Source organism: Marmota monax, unplaced genomic scaffold (genome assembly GCF_021218885.2).
Source record: "Marmota monax isolate L192 unplaced genomic scaffold, Marmota_monax_Labrador192_F-V1.1 WCK01_AAM20220418_F8-fsc01716, whole genome shotgun sequence".
Taxonomy (NCBI): domain Eukaryota; kingdom Metazoa; phylum Chordata; class Mammalia; order Rodentia; family Sciuridae; genus Marmota; species Marmota monax.
In genome coordinates, this window is record NW_026693893.1 from 1 (window position 1) to 15,708 (window position 15,708).

At 40.8% G+C, this 15,708-nt stretch overlaps 1 protein-coding gene across 1 annotated transcript; it reads right to left on the minus strand.

Annotated features, from left to right (window-relative positions):
* Window positions 1–6: 6 nt before the first annotated feature.
* Window positions 7–2,565, minus strand: LOC124105598 (UDP-glucuronosyltransferase 1A8). Its single transcript, XM_046462808.2, has one exon. It carries the CDS (start codon window positions 1,796–1,798, stop codon window positions 818–820), a length of 981 nt encoding a protein of 326 aa, XP_046318764.1. The 5' UTR covers window positions 1,799–2,565; the 3' UTR covers window positions 7–817.
* Window positions 2,566–15,708: the final 13,143 nt, after the last annotated feature.

A 15,708-nucleotide genomic window follows, 5' to 3' on the forward strand; every position in this document is an offset into this window, starting at 1 on the left:
CACAAGAGCTGGCAGAAAAGATTCTAGAAGAGTTGAAAAAATAAAACATGATGTGGAAGAAAAAATAAAGGAATGTGTTTTACACATTTACAATGTGGTTTATAGTCTTGTTCAAAGATGTGGAAAAAGTCTAAATAACTATCACTATTGGTTGATTCAAAAGAAAAACAGTTTAAAGCTTTCAATGCAATTACTAAATGAACACATTATAAGTATTAGATTGTGGGCATGACTACAATACATTCCAAGTGAAATACAAGGTAAAGAACTCATGTACACTTTATTATTAGATATTACTTATTTATATTTTAAAACCTTTATTTTTATTTATCCATTTTATGCGTAGGATTGAACACAGCACCTCACACTTGCTAGGCGAGCACTCTACTTAGGATCTAACACAGCATCTTGCACATGCTAGGAGAGCACTCTACTGCTGAGCCACAACCGCAGCTCCATTATTAGATATTACTTAATAAAATATGTGTAAGGTTTGCTTTACATACATGAATACATATAAAATAATTTCAAAAAAAGAAAAGTATGCATTCAAAACTGCTCAGAATACTTTCCTATATAATTGGCAAAAAGGAATATCTTGCAAGTGTTTCTTGGGGTTTTTCTGTGGCAGATTTAGAAATTGAGCTTAGAAATGACACAAATCCCATCACTGATATGCACATAAATATCAATGAGGACAGCTTTATAAAACTTGCTAATCCACAGTTATGAATAGAAACAAAACAATTTTAACCCAGAAAAAAATTACAAATACAATGGATATTAATAAAGAATCAAACTCAGGACGGAATCTTTCTTAACACCCAAAGCCAGGGTTCCCTCCGTGTGCTAAGGGAGACACACGTACCTTGGCCAGTGGCTTCCCCTGGTGGCAGTTGATTCCACCAATGAAGATCATGTTGGGCATCACAGGTCTGGGATAGTCCAAAACAAAGTCAGTTCGCAGCAACCAAATGGATACTTGGCTGAAGAGATCATATGGTGTGACAGGGGATTGGAAAATTTCAGAGGCGATTTCCAAGGTGGTTTTCAAGAAATATGGGCAAAATAAACGCTCCCCCAAGTGGTTTATAAGGTTCTCTACTCTCTGCTTAAAAGTCATGACATCTGAGAACCTCATTAAAAATCTGGGAATGTAGGACAGAGGACTGGGGCACTGAGCACCTTCTTCAAGGTAATGGCAGAACACTCCCCTGGTGAAGACCACAGATGGGAGTGAAAAGTACTTGGCAATAATTAGACCACACATGTCAAAAGGATCCATAAACACTGCATCAAAAGAGCTCTCCTGTAAGTATTCTACTAACTTCTTGTCATTAAACAAAGTCCTACAATGGGTAAAATGTAGTTCAAAAAACCCATTGTTTGAATCCAATAATGCAGACAATAAACTTTCATCTGATTTTTTCATTTGAGTCTCAGCAAAAACTTTAAACTCATGTTCCAAGTCCTCCAAAGTGTAAGAAGTTGAATATGTCTTCACTGTAAAATTCAATGACTGTCCCAGTTGCCAACTCACCTCTGGCATGACAGCAACCACCTCATGCCCTCTGTGGACGAGTTTCTCCACAACTGACCGCATGGTAAACCAGTGGCTGCCATCCATGGGCACCACCAGCAGCTTGCCTGCCTGGGCAGAGCCACATGCCAGCAGTACACACACACACAGAGGAAGGGCAGCAGGCAAAAGACCAGGAGCCATGGGATAGCTGAGCCCCTGCAATCCAGCTGCTTGGACACAAAGCTCAAGGGATACAGTAGGCGGAAGTACAAGCATTTTATATACAACAGTAATCCTGCATTCATCAATTCATAAAAATGATTATACACTGTCAATGATTCACTCAGATAAGCAATGATTAATGAGTGACCGATGTCGACATACCTGATGGGTATCCTTTCCAGAGAAGAATAGCTTATCATAATGTCAGGGGAAAATCACACCTCATACAGCCATGTGAGAATAGAAACACAATATAGAGCAATGACTTTGGACTTTACAACTCAAAAAGATGAAAGGAAAGTAAATATGAATAGAGGCTGAATTGGGGTATTTTTTCCAGAAGCAAAATTTGATTGTATCTTCAGATTGCCAAAGGCTCTTTTCTCAGAAAGATACTGGCTACCCAGCTTCAAAGGAAACACTGAAGGTCCTCAGTCCTTCTCAGTGGCACGAGCTTTATTCACAAACAACACTGCCCTGGATCAACCTTTCCACACTTCCTGTTCTGTTTAACCCAGGTTTCATGATCCATTTCCAAACCTTCTTTTATTTTCTTTAGGATGCATATTAACCAAAAGTTTTAATAATTGAAGATAACACAACAGAATATTCTTTCACAAGATAATATGATAAGCTTGTGTTATATTCTCTTTTTTAATTTTATTTATTTTTTATTAGCTGTTCAAGACAATACAATGATCTTGACATATCATACATTTGATTCAAATAGGGTATGAATTGTCATTTTTCCACGTGTACAGATTGCAGGATCACATTGGTTATACATCCATGTGATACATACAGCAATCCTAGTGTCAGTTGTATTCTGCTGCCCTCCCTCTCCCCCCTCCCCTCCCATCCCTATTGTCTACCCATACTACTGTGACGCTTATCTCTCTCTTTTTTTCCCCTTCCCTTCCCCCTCACAACAGCCTATATGTATTTTGTGAACCCAAGAGGGTCTCCTTCCGTCTTCCGTGCATTTCCCCTTCTCCCACCCTTTCCCTCCCTCCTCTTTTCCTTATTTCGTGGTAATCTTCTTCTCATGCTCTTCCTTGCTACTCTGTTTTGAGTCACATCCCTTATACCTTCTGAGGCCTCTAAAATGGTACAGTAGAATTCAGAGCACCATGGACCATGCCAGGGATTACTTTCATGGTTATGTTCAGGTGTCAGTATAGAACTAACATTAAGTTTACCCTATGAGTTTGGATACATATATTTGTGTAAATGAATATATACACATACACACACACACACACACACACACAACACACGTATATATTTGCCAATATGTAGGGTTAGGTTTAGGGTTTGGGTTAGAATTACAATAGCGTTTTTCTTATTTGTTTTTTTTTAATTATATGTGACAGTAGAACATATTTTGACAATCATACATACATGGAGTATAACTTCATTCTTGTGGTTGTACATGATGTGGAGCACACTGGTCATGTATTCATATATGAACATAGGAAAGTTACTTCTGATTCATTCTACTGTCTTTTCGATTCCCATTCCCATCCCCATTCCAGAGATTTGATCCTATGTGGCTACCATCTGTGGTAGTTCACTTTCCCTTGACACCTCCAGAGCAGTAGGTCATCACCTACTCAGTGCTGGCCTCACCATTATGCTGAATGCCTCTGGCTTTCTGAATGATTTCATGTATAGCCAGAGATTCAGACCTCTGCTATGCGCCCACCACCCATGGTTCTCTCTCAGGGATCAGTGTGCTTGTGTCCCACACTCCACTGAGCACTCCTGTCGCACAGGACAGACATTCTTCATGTTCTCACCCTCCTCCCACAGGACCCACACCATGCCCTGCACAGAGAAAGAACACAAGCACAGTTAGTTGTACTGGACTCAGCTGCATTGGGTAAAGAACATTCTATGGAAGGCCTTTGATGTCCTCCCATATAAAGAAAGCAAGCGCAGGCTCCATTTTCTTCTTTTTAGTGTGGAAGCTCGATCCATGTGATGGGCTAGCCCATCCTGCCCCAATTTTAAAAAATATCTCCTATATTCTGTTGTTTTTTTTCATCACTCTATTTTTCTTAGCATATAGTACTCGGCCAGCCCATTCCACCGAGGGGAACCCCATTACCACCACCGGCGCAGCACGTGGGCAGGGAAGAACTAAATATACAGCTGAAAGGTTTGATGCTGTTGCTGCTCTGTGCCCAGAGACACACAGGTAACACAGCTGAGGTTTGAGTATCCACTATGCCTCCCAATACCTGCGTAATCCAGAGATAGAAGGCACAGCAAGAAATCCCTCCATCTCAAATACCTTAAAAAAGACTAACTTCAGATTCCTTAATGCTACTTTTTTCTCATTTCACAAGTATTATCATCTGTTTTGATTTGATGGCACTCCCTCACTATTTGATATTGCACTACTTAGTTCAAGTTTATGCATGCTTTTCTTTAATGTAATATGCTTCTTGGAAGTCTGTGTCATGTTTCACCATACACTGAAGATGAGAGAAGCTCATGAGCAGAAACACCAGCAATCTGCACATAAGCCTCTGATGCCAGGATTCAGAGAGTTGCAGACAGGTAAGCACTAAGGCAAGTGGAGACTCCACCTGGGCTACCTGTTACCAAAGTGTCACAGGAAAGAAAACAATTGAGGTGCTCCCTGGAAGGATCCTCAAGGCCTACCGCATGTTTCTTCACCCATCTTAGATACTGGACGGCTGTCACGAGCCATCCATGGGATGTGTGTGGAATATTGTGCATAGTAGCCAAATGAGGGGATAGGTCTGGCACTGGGAACTCCCTGTCAGGGACTGATCACATGATGCAGGTGAGCCTCCTCCTCTAGCTCCACCTAAGACCCTGAACAGCACCTGAGATGGGTGTGACTTGCCAAGATGGCAATCAGTCTGCTGACCACAAGACATCACAAAGAAAGACTCCATCCTGGAAACCTTATTCCTGCCTCTGATGTCCCCACTATAAAATAAAGGGAGTGGCTCAGGCTCTCTTTCCAGCACTTTTCCAGCATGAAGCTGACCCTTAAGGTCAAAAACCCTCCCCACCCCTGATGTGAAAATCATCTCTGTGTTGTGTGGTTTTTGCTGTTGCCTTCTCAGCTTAATGTTGCAGCCACCCACTTAAACCCAGTTTGCGTGGGTCGAGGACTCGAAACGGCCAAAGTGACGATGTTTATTATGAGTAAGAGGTAAAGCAGGTTCCACAGAGGGATGTGGAAGAGCTGGTCTCTCCCTAAACAGACTGCATACAGAAGGTGCTCTGGCTAGAGCTGGAATGCCCCCAAAGGCCCATGTGTTTGAGGACTGGTCCCTAGTGTGGCACCACTTGAGGTGGGGGAAACTGCAAGAGTGGGGCCTACTGGGAGGTCTTTGTGTCTTGGAGGATATGCCCTTGACAGGACAGTTGGGCCCAGCCTTCCCTGCCTTTCTTTCATGGCCCAGTGGCCACCAGGTGAACAGCTCTGTACCACCACATGCCCCCCACATAATGTGCTTCCTCACCACAGGCCCAGAAGCAACGGAGCCAACCAATCGGGACTCGGGTGTCCACATCTGACCTTTCCCACGTTGATCTTCTCAGGTTCCTGCTACCTTAATGGAAGTCTAGCAAGGAAAGTCTGGCCTGGGAGACAACTCCCCTCTGCCCTGCTTTTGCAGGCTGGAGGCCTCCACAGAGCTGGGAGTACAGGAGACTTGGCTGCAGGCCCACTGAGGTGACAGAAGCACTCTGCCTCAGGGACACCATTAGTGTGATGACCTGCCCCCCTCCTGATGAGGGAAGAAGTGGTGAAACCCACACTGTTGGGCCACCTGGGGTCCGTTTCTCTACCTTCTGGCAATATCTCCAGGACAAGATGACTCTATTTCCTAGGCTGGTGTCTGCTTGGAAGGAACTTGTCACCACTTAGAGCAAAAGGTAGAAGAGTGATGATTCCCTGAAGGCTTCTTGTCACTGACCTTCCTGATGATGATGGCCAGCTTCAGTGGCTCCTGTAACAATGACCAGGTGTCCCACTTGCTGGGAACTAAAGGGTCCCCTGTGACTCAGGACTTCTAATGTCTGTGGAAATCTGGGAACATTTCAGGACAACCACTGTGAGTTGTCACATGTGTGCAGAAGAGACTCGACACCATGTTCCGAAACAGAGTAACAAGGAAAACACACAGCTGATGCTGGACTTAGTCCTGATGTCTGCTAGTCATTCAGGACATGTGACAAGGTATCCAGGAATTTCATCAGGGACTCTCGTCATGTTTATTCCTCACTAGACCTTGGTCATGCAAACCCACTGCTTGGGTCTAAAATGGTGCCACTCCAAACCAGCTGTCCATCTCACAGTGCTGGCTCAGTGTTCTCTGCCCACTCACAGGTACCAGGGCAAACACTGCAACACTAGACACTCTCACAAAAATTGCTGCTGCCTTGCCACCCAAGCCCCTCCTAAGGGGTCTTGTTTTTTATTTTTTATGTCTTTGCTATATTCCAATTTCTAGAATTCCTCTTACCTTTCATAAAATTAAGCATCCAAATTTCTTGCATTTTTTTCCTACTGTTCCTTCATTTCAAATCTTGAGAAGCACTGAAGCTAACAATTTAATTTCATGAAGCTCTTTGTATAGGACGTGCTAACAGACAAGATGCTGTACATAGCTACAGTCCCTTCAAGGGTCAAATGTCCAAATCATCATCTAAATTACCCAGTGGCAACAACCTCTTCCCAACCGCCCTTGCCTCGCCACCTGCCCCACCACCAAAATATCTAGCAAAGTCTACAGGAGAAGGGGCCAACACACCCTGCAGGTCCTCACAACACACTGGGGTAAAATACCCTTGGCAAAACATTCACTGTTTTCATGATTTTATTTTATTTTATTTTAGTATTTATTTTTTGTTTTAGGTGGACACAATATCTTTATTTTACATTTATGTGGTGCTGAGAATAGAACCCAGTGCCTCACGCATGCTAGGCAAGGAATTGGGAAGGGGGTATATATTCCCCAAAGATAAACTTAAAATAACCCTTTTTACTCTAAACTTTTTAAATTTGGATTCATCAGGACTTAGTGCTGCGGAAAGGCATATGTGTCCAAAAAATGTACATAAGCCCAAGGTACTTTGGAAGGATATTCTAACAGGACAATGGAAAGGTCCTGACCCAGTAATTGTCTGGAGTCGGGGGTCTGTTTGTGTGTTTCCACAGGGAGAACAGCAGCCGATTTGGATGCCAGAGACATTAATGAACAAGGGCAAATTGTGGCAGCTGCAGTAAAACAGGCTCTAGATGCCAGGCCAAGAACATGATACAATTGTGAACAAACAGGACATTTTAAAAGGAATTGCCCCTTGGAGGAGGGTTTAACAAAACTAGGTATCAAAGGAGTAGAATACCAGGTATTTGCCCACGATGCCGTAGAGGGAGACATTGGGCTAATGAATGCCGTTCTCAAACCACCATAGAGGGTACTCCATTATCAAAAAACGAACAAGGACCAGGTGTTTATCCACGATATCGTGGAGAAAGGCATCGGGCTCCATTGCCAAAAAATGGACAGGGGGGCCCAATGCTCCGGGGCCCAAAACCACAAATATACGGAGCACTGGAGGAACCCAGCAACCCCATCAGGGTAGTGCCCAGGACACATTGTCCATCAGATCCCTCATCAGACAAACCAGAGGGAGCGCAGGGTTGGACATCTGCGCCTCCGCCAGAGCAGTACTAACTCCAGAGATGGGAGTTCAAATCATTCCCACAGGGGTGAAAGGACCTCTTCCCAAAGGAACAGTAGGCTTATTATTGGGACGCAGCTCTTCTACTCTAAAAGGACTTATGATAAGTCCTGGGGTAATTGATCCCGATTATGAAGGTGAAATAAAAATTATAGCCAGTTCTCCAAAGGGTATATCAGTAATTTCACCAGGAGATAGAATAGCACAGTTATTAATAATACCCAGCCAACATGATAAATTTTCCAGTCGTACTGTAGAAAGAGGTTCCAAGGGATTAGGCTCCACAGGTGTAGATTGGGCTATGCTTTCTTTAAATTTAGATTCTCGCCCCATGATAAAACTAAATATTCAAGGACATGAATTTAATGGGCTACTGGATACAGGTGCAGACCTTAGCATCATATCTCATCAAGAATGGCCAAAACATTGGCCATTACAACAAGCCACTCAAACGCTTCGAGGCCTAGGAGTGGCAACTAATCCCCATAGAAGTGCAATGGTATTAGATTGGAAGGATCCTGAAGGATGTGAAGGAACTATACAGCCATATGTATTGGATCATCTTCCCGTAAATTTATGGGGACGAGATGTCCTAGATCAATTAGGTTTGACATTAACAAATAACATCAACCAAAATGCACCCACTATTATGACTAGACAAGGTTTTATGAAAGGAAAAAGATTAGAAAAACAAGAACAAGGTATAGCAGCACCAATACAAATAGATCAAGGAACAGAAAGACATGGGTTGGATTTTCAGAAAGGGCCACTGAGACAATAAAAATTACTTGGAAATCAGAAAGACCAGTATGGGTTCCTCAGTGGCCCCTGACTAAAGAAAAGATACAAGCAGCCCATGACCTGGTCAAACAACAATTAGCGGAAGGACATATACAACCTTCTGTATCTCCCCATAATACTCCCATTTTTGTCATCAAAAAGAAATCTGGTAAATGGAGATTATTGCAAGATTTAAGAGCCATTAATAATGAGATGGTTATTATGGGACCTGCTCAATCAGGGATTCCTCAGTTGTCTGCTTTGCCAAAAACCTGGTATGTTTTAGTTATAGATATTAAAGATTGTTTTTTTTCAATTCCAATTCATCCTGAGGATAGTCCACGTTTTGCATTCACTATCCCTGCACTGAATCATGAAGGTCCTGATCAGAGATATGAATGGAAAGTACTCCCTCAAGGGATGTCTAACAGCCCAACTATGTGTCAAATTTATGTTAACAAAGTAATCCAGCCACTTAGAAATCAAAATCCTGAACTACAAATATTTCACTATATGGATGATGTATTATTAGCACACAAAGATAAAAACACATTGCTAGAATGTTATGCCACACTTACAAACTTATTAAAAAATTATAATCTAGAGATAGCAATAGATAAAGTACAATTAAATTTTCCAATTAATTATTTAGGAGTTCTATTATCCTCAACCATGGTCCGTCCACCCAAAATTCAAATACGAGTAGATCAACTCAAATCACTTAATGACTTTCAAAAGTTATTAGGAGACATAAATTGGATAAGGCCTTATTTAGGTATACCAACAGGAGAGTTGGGACCTTTATTTGATATCCTAAAAGGTCCATCAGATCCAAATTCACCCCGAATGTTAACGCCTGAAGCAAGAAAGGCATTAAAAATCATTGAAACATATATGGAAAATATGCATTTGGATAGAATTGATATAAGTTTGCCTTTATTATTTATTGTACTACCAACAAAAAATATTCCTACAGGAGTATTTTGGCAAGAAGGTCCATTATTATGGATACATTTATCTTATTCTCCTAACACTATTCTTACTAGGTATCCTGAGGCTGTAGGACAATTAATACTCAAAGGAATAAAAGCAGCCAAGGGAGTGTTTGGAATTTCTCCCAATAAAATTATTACTCCATATACTATGAATCAAATTGATGAGTTAGCTAATGAGTTAAATACTTGGGCAATAATCATGTGCAAATCTAATGTTTCATTTGATAACCACTTACCATCTAATCCTTTATTGTCTTTTTGGTCATTGCATCCTGTAATTTTTCCAAAAATGACAAGAAAAACACCTATCATGAATGCTCCAAATATATTCACTGATGGGTCAAATAATCGTACACCAGCAGTAGTTACCCCTGATCAAACTTTTACATTTTTAGTACCCAAACAATCAGCTCAAAAGGTAGAGCTTAATGCAGTTTTACAAGCTTTTGTGATGTTTAAAGATTCTGTATTTAATTTATTTTCTGATAGTCAGTATGTAGTTAATGCTATAGTATCTCTTGAAGATGCTGGTAGGATTTCCCCTTCTTCTACTGTTTTCTCTTTGCTTTCCACTATACAAAGTCTAATCTGGGACAGAAAAGATCCATCCTTTATAGGGCATATCAGGGCACATACAGGATTGCCTGGAGCCCTTAGTTTGGGCAATGATTTAGCAGATAAAACTACACATGACATACATATTTTCTCTACACTAGAAGAAGCTATAAATTTTCATTAAAAGTTCCATGTCAATGCTAATACTTTACAAAAGCGTTTTAAAATAACTAAGGAACAAGCTAGACAAATAATAAAACAATGTCAAAATTGTGTGACCTTTTTACCACAAGTTAATCTTGGAGTCAATCCTAGAGGATTGATACCTAACCATATTTGGCAGATGGACGTCACACACTTGCCAGAATATGGAAAATTAAATATTTGCATGTTACAGTTGATACTTCTGGATTTTTGATGGGCTCCCTTCATGCCGGAGAAAAAACTAAAGATGTTATAGCTCATTGCTTACAAAATTTTGCCACTGTGGGTGTTCCAAAACAGTTAAAAACAGATAATGCCCCTGGTTATACTTCTACTTCTTTTAAACAATTTTGCTCAACATTTGGCATTACTCATATAACAGGAATCCCATACAATCCACAGGGACAAGGCATAGTTGAAAGAGCTCATCAAACTATTAAAATGTACTTATTAAAGCAAAAAGAAGGAATTGGGAAGGGGTATATATTCCCCAAAGATAAACTTAAAATAACCCTTTTTACTCTAAACTTTAAATTTGGATTCATCAGGACTTAGTGCTGCGGAAAGGCGTATGTGTCCAAAAAATGTACATAAGCCCAAGGTACTTTGGAAGGATATTCTAACAGGACAATGGAAATGTCCTGACCCAGTAATTGTCTGGAGTCGGGGGTCTGTTTGTGTGTTTCCACAGGGAGAACAGCAGCCGATTTGGATTCCAGAGAGATTAACTAAGGTCCTGACCCAGTGATTGTCTGGAGTCGGGGGTCTGTTTATGTGTTTCCACAGGGAGAACAGCAGCCGATTTGGATTCCAGAAAGATTAACTAAAGCGATTTCTACAGACCAAAAAGAAGATGATTTGGCTCAAATCCATAACAACTGATATCCAAAACTCCAGTTTGGCTATTCTTACATCTGCAACAGAACCAGGATGCTTTTTTCAATATCTATTTTATTATTGCCCTTTGCCATATCATGAAGTTCTATTTTGTTTTTTGAGCTCATACAGACCTAGGTTAATGTTTTGCTGATCAGTTCTATTTTTTGACTATAGAGTTTTTAAGCATTGCAATGGAGATTTCACCTGTAAAAAGTTATAAGGCCTTTACTATAATGTTATGTGTTGTATGTATTATATTATGTGTGCACACTTGTGTTTTGTGTTATATGTTTGAATGTACGTATGTCCATATATCATATATGATGAGCGCTCATGATAAAATGGATCCAAATATTTTTTTTTCACGTGATTTATATGGTTTAATTTAAGTTGGGTAAACAACTGTTGAGGATTGTTTTAATATGTAAACAAAAAAGAAGGTTAACAGATCTGTTTGTTTACTTTCACCTTTCCTTTTCATTATATTTAATAATTCTCTTAAAGATAATGTAAATTGTTAAGAAAATTGTTTTCTTTTAGTGCCTTCTGTAATGTTACATAATTTTTTCTTTAGCCATTATTGCCAGAATTCCTATCTTCATCCCAGTGCCGGTGAAGACAATGTAAATTGTTAAGAAAATTGTTTTCTTTTAGTGCCTTCTGGAATGTTACATAATTTTTTCTTTAGCCATTATTGCCAGAATTCCTATCTTCATCCCAGTGCTAGTGAAGTCAAAGATAAAACCAATCTACAGCTTCTACAATAGCCATCACTGAACTGCTTGCAGAACTTGCCTGGACACATTGTGAGCTCACCTGTATGCATTGTGAACTATCTGTTGGTACATCGAATTGTGATAGTGCTGGAGTATTTTTGCTGATGGTGTCACCGGTGGTACAATTTTTCAAAGGAGCCCTCAATTGGCTTAATGTCATGGCATTTTGCATCCTCCTCTACTAGTGATGGTCTAAAATTTGGGGGCCAACAGAGGTGAGGCAAAGAACCTCACCCCCCCACAGGTGCAAAGGCCTATCCACAAGTATGGCTGTATGCTGGACCGGTAGTCAGTGACGGGTATGATCCAATTGCAGTGGTACCAACCTAAGACAGGAGGCTGACGCCTAGAGGTCAGTTCATCCGATGACGGGTAAGGACCATATGTTGAATTGGACTGCCTAACAGGCACGGTCCCTAAGCCACATGCTTGTTGTTTAAACAGAGAGGGGGAGATGTTGAGAGCCACAGCCAAAGGGGCCCCAGCAAACTTCCAGCTGCCAGCAAACTTCCAGCTGCTGGCTGATGATTGGCTCACAGCGGCCCCAGCAACATCTAGCTGATTGGCTCCTCGGCCCCAGCAACATCTAGCTGACTGGCTCCTCTGCGGTGATGCTCATTGGGCTGTTTCCCTGCCCTTTCAGACCACGGAGCTGCTCATTGGGGGACTTTTTTGGCTCCGCCCACGTGACCCAGCCAATCGGCCTCAAGAGCAGGAGGATTGGGGAGGTGGGGAGAAGCTTGTGGGGGAGAGAGAGGCTTGTGGAAAGCCGGTGGGGGCAGTTGAGGCTCTGAGGGTTTTTCCTGAGAGGCTATTTTGTTTGGCGTGTGTGATTCTAAAAATAAAGTTAGTTTCTTTTGACAAGTGGCTCCTGATTGTGCCCAGCCAGACTGCGGCACGCTACCACTTGAGCCACATCTCCAGCCCTGTCTTAGGGATTTTAAAGTGAAGAATTCTGTGGCTTTCTGGACAGTCATGACGCTGTGAACCACCACTCCCCAGTTCTAGATTCTCATCAACCAAAAAAAATCCTTTGAAGCAGTGACTCCCCATTCCCTGCCCCCTCAGTCTCTGCTGTCTCTCTGGACTTGCCTATTCTGGGTATTGTATAAATGAGATGGATGATACATTTGTGGCCTTTGGTGTTTGACCCCTCACTTCAGGTGTTTGCAAGGTTTGTATATTTTGTAGCTTGTACCATATTTCTTTTCTGTTTGCAGGTGAATGCAGGTGAATGTGGTTCTCTTGTTTGAATGCATCATGTTTTTTAATCTGTTCATCCACCGAGATATTTGGGGGTTGTTTTTCTTTTCACTGCTGTGAATGATGCTTCCATGAACATCCATGCCGGTATGTATTTTGGTACCTGCTTTGAATCTGGGGGCATAATCTTGGGAGCGAACTTTCTGGGTCATATGGTATTTCTGTGTCTCACCAACTAGGGAACCACCAACTTCTTCCACAGTGGCTCTACCAATGCAGGAGGGTTCTAATTTCTCCAAATCCTCAACATTTACTTTAACTTGGTTTCGATTCTGTTTTGATATTTTGGTTTTTATAGTGTTGTCATCATAATAGGATTCTTAAATGGCAACATAGTTTCTTCTTGCATTTCTCTGATCCTGAGCAACTTTCCTTATATTTGTTATACAGTTCTATAATCTATTTGGAGAAATGTCTACTCAAGGTCTTTGGTCTTTTCTTAATTAAACTATTTGATTCTTTATTTGTTTTAGAGACTAGAACATTATCAATACACACGATTTGTATTTTCTGCTCTTCTGTGGGTCTCCATTCTACTCTCTAGGGTATGACGTTTGATTCTCAAAAGTTTTTCATTTTTGCAAACTGCAAAGTATCCATATTTATTGTTGCTCTTACTTTTGCTTTTGGTGTCATGTCTGAGAAACCATCGCCAAATCCAGTGCTTTCTTCTAGGACTTTTATGGTTGTAGATTTCCTGTTAATGTACTATGAAACACTTTAAGTTAATTTGTATACATGGTGTTGCCTAAGGGTCCAAGATCATTTCTCTCTCAGCAGAATCTGTTGAAGAAACCCTTTCTTCCTCTTCAGGGGTCTAGCACTGAATTGGAGTCAACATACTTTATATACAACCAGAGATATGAAAAATCATGCTGTATATGTGTGATAAGAATTGTAATGCATTCCGCTGTCATTTTTTCTTTAATTATTGATTTTTTGTTTTTTTAAATAAGTGACAGCAGAATGCATTTCAATTCTTATTACACGTATAAAGCACGGTTTTTCATATCTCTGGTTTTATATAAAGTATGTTGACACCGATTTGAGTCTTCATACATGTACTTTGGATGATGATGTCCATCACATTCTACCATCTTTACTAATCCCCTGCCCCTCCCTTTCCCTCCCACTCCTCTTCCCTATCTAGAGTTCATCAATTCCTCCTATGCTCCCCCCCTACCCCACTGAGTCAGCCTCCTTATATCAGAGAAAACATTCAGAATTTGTTTTTTGGGGATTGGCTAACTTCACTTAGCATTATCTTCTCCAACGCCATCCATTTACCTGCGAATGCCATGATTTTATTCTCTTATTGTTGAGTAATATTCGTTTATGTATATATGCCATATTTTTTAATCCATTCATCCACTGAAGGGCATCTAGGTTGGCTCCACAGTTTAGCTATTGTGAATTGTGCTGCTATAGACATTGATGTGGCTGTGTCCCTGTAGTATGCTGTTTTTAAGTCTTTGGGGAATAAACCGAGGAGAGGGATAGCTGGGTCAAATGTGGTTCCATTCCCGGTTTTCCAAGGAATCTCAATACTGCTTTCCATATTGGCTGCAGTAATTTTCAGTCCCACCAGCACTGTATGAATGTGCCTTTTTCCCCACATCCTTGCCAACACTTATTGTTGTTTGTCTTCATAATATCTGCCATTCTGACTGGAGTCAGATGATATCTTAGAGTAGTTTTGATTTGCATTTCTCTAATTGCTAGAGATGATGAAAATTTTTCATGTATTTGTTGATTGTATATCCTCTTCTGAGAAGTGTCTGTTCAGGACCTTGGCCCATTGGTTGATTGGATTATTTAGGTTTTTTTGGTGCTTAGCTTTTTGAGTTCTTTATATACCCTAGAGATTAGTGATCTATCTCATGTGTGAGGAGTAAAAATTTGCTCCCAGGGTGTAGGCTCTCTGTTCACCTCACAGATTGTTTCTTTTGCTGGGAAGAAACCTTTTAGCTTGATTCCATCCCATTTATTGATTCTTGGTTTTAATTCTTCCACTATAGGAGTCTCATTAAGAAAGTTGGGGGGCTGGGGATATGCCTCAAGCGGTAGTACGCTCACCTGGCATGCATGCGGCCCGGGTTCGATTCTCAGCACCACATACAAACAAAGGTGTTGTGTCCACCGAGAACTAAAAAAATCAATATTAAAAAAAAAATTCTCTCTCTCTTTCCCCCCCCCCTTTAAAAAAAAAAAAAGTTGGGGCCTAATCGCACATGATGAAGATAAGGGCCTATTTTTTCTTCTATTAGACACAGAGTCTCTGGTTTAATTCCTAGGTTCTTGATCCACTTTGAGTTGAGTTTTGTGCATCGGGAGAGATAGGGGTTTAATTTCATTTTGTTGCATATGGATTTCCAGTTTTCCAAGTACCATTTGTTGAAGAGGCTACCTTTTCTCCAATGCATGTTCTTGGCAACTTTGTTTAATATAAGATAATTATAGTTTTGTGGGGTAGTCTCTGTGTCCTCTATTCTGCACCATTGGTCTACCAGTCTGGTTTGGTGTGAACACCATGCTGTTTTTGTTACTATGGTTCTGTAATATAGTTTAAAGTCTGGTATAGTGATGACACCTGCTTCACTCTTCCTGCTAAGGATTGCTTTAGCTATTCTGGGTCTCTAATTTTTCCAGATAACTTCCATGGTTGCTTTCTCCACAATTTATTTCAGGAAACACAGAAAGAGGAAGTACTTCCAAATTCATTCTATGAGGCCAATATTACCCTGATCCCAAAACCAGGCAAAGATACATCAAAGAAAGA

Excerpts from the sequence above, each read along its gene's own strand:
- LOC124105598 (XM_046462808.2), bottom strand. The coding sequence starts at position 1,798 with ATGCTTGTACTTCCGCCTACTGTATCCCTTGAGCTTTGTGTCCAAGCA.